The sequence below is a fragment of the Emiliania huxleyi genome (assembly GCF_000372725.1).
Source record: "Emiliania huxleyi CCMP1516 unplaced genomic scaffold EMIHUscaffold_9928, whole genome shotgun sequence".
Taxonomy (NCBI): Eukaryota; Haptophyta; order Isochrysidales; family Noelaerhabdaceae; genus Emiliania; species Emiliania huxleyi.
The window spans coordinates 1-1,142 of record NW_005194676.1 but is presented as its reverse complement, the minus strand read 5'-3'; the positions used below and the strand labels follow the sequence as shown (position 1 = coordinate 1,142).

Sequence of the window (1,142 nt, the reverse complement as noted above, 5' to 3'; positions counted from 1 at the left end):
CAGAATCTGCGTCGTACTCGCGGCGCGTCCTGGTACAGCCGCTTGTGAGATGCCAGAAGCAGTGTGCAGAGCCTGCACATGGCGCAAAAAGGCGAGGTAGTGCTGGTGAGGTGTGCTGCGGCGCGCGCGTCGCGGCGTGAGTGGATATGCGGCTTGCTCTGGTGGTGCGAGGGGCGCGTGGCTGGTGCGGGCGGCGCGGGACGGCCATGGGGCGCCAGCACAGGGCAGACGCACATGACACAGGCTTCTGGGCGCTACGCGTGTGTTTGCGTGCGCGCGGGGACGTACGCGCAGTTTTCACGCGGTGTGCGTGGAGAAGGGCATGAGGGGCGCCGGCCGCGCGTGTATTGGCGTGTGAGAGTGCGTGGTGCCCGAAGGCGAGAAGGGGCCCGAAGGCAGGGAGGAGTTCTCCGCCTCGCATCAACGAGACTTGAAGAAAACCTCTCTCAGGTTCTCAAGAAGAAAGAGATAGAGAGAGATTTCAAAAAGAGATCTGCATCTCTCTCTCTCGCAAGGTAGAAGGATCAAGGTTGTCGCACAGGTTCACTCAGATCTCAGCACTCAGCCGAAAATACAAACGGACACCCCTTCTAGGAGATGGGTAAAACCGAGGCTCTGTCTCTGTGCACTCTGGTTTCGTTATATATCGTTATTTTTGCCTGTCCGTGTCACCCCCGCGGCATCCAGTAGCCTCGTCACCTCTGTCCTGCCGTGCTCCTCGGCGAGCTCGCGCGGAGTGCGGCCTCGGTCGTCGCGCAGCTCCCACCGCGCACGGCCGCACCGGAGGAGGCTCGCCACCACCCCCGCGTTCCCCGCCTGCGCAGCGCGGTGCGCCGCGGTCTGACCGCCCGCCTCGGCGACGACCAGGTTCGGGTCTGCGCCCGCAGCAAGCAGCAGGCTCGCGATGCGCGTGTGCTTCGTGTGGTGGAAGTGGTACGTGTGCGAGGCGGCGAGCAGCAGCGGCGTCTCGCCGCCGGAGAGGGCACCGTGCTCGGCCGGCGCCCTCGGCTCGCCGACCGGCCGGTCCACCTCGGTGCGCGGGTCGTCGAGCAGCGCCGCCACGCTCGTCGCCTGCCCGAAGGCGACCGCCTTGTGCAGCGGCGTCACGCCGTACAAGTCTCGCACGTTTGGGTCGCACCGCC

The 1,142-nt window shown here is 65.8% G+C and overlaps 1 protein-coding gene across 1 annotated transcript; it reads right to left on the bottom strand.

Annotated features, from left to right (window-relative positions):
- Positions 1-699: 699 nt before the first annotated feature.
- On the bottom strand, positions 700-1,142 carry EMIHUDRAFT_125457 (hypothetical protein; the record flags this gene model as incomplete). The annotated part of the gene is made up of 1 exon (XM_005756035.1): positions 700-1,142. A coding segment is annotated over one exon (443 nt), but the record flags the coding sequence as incomplete, so codon positions are not given.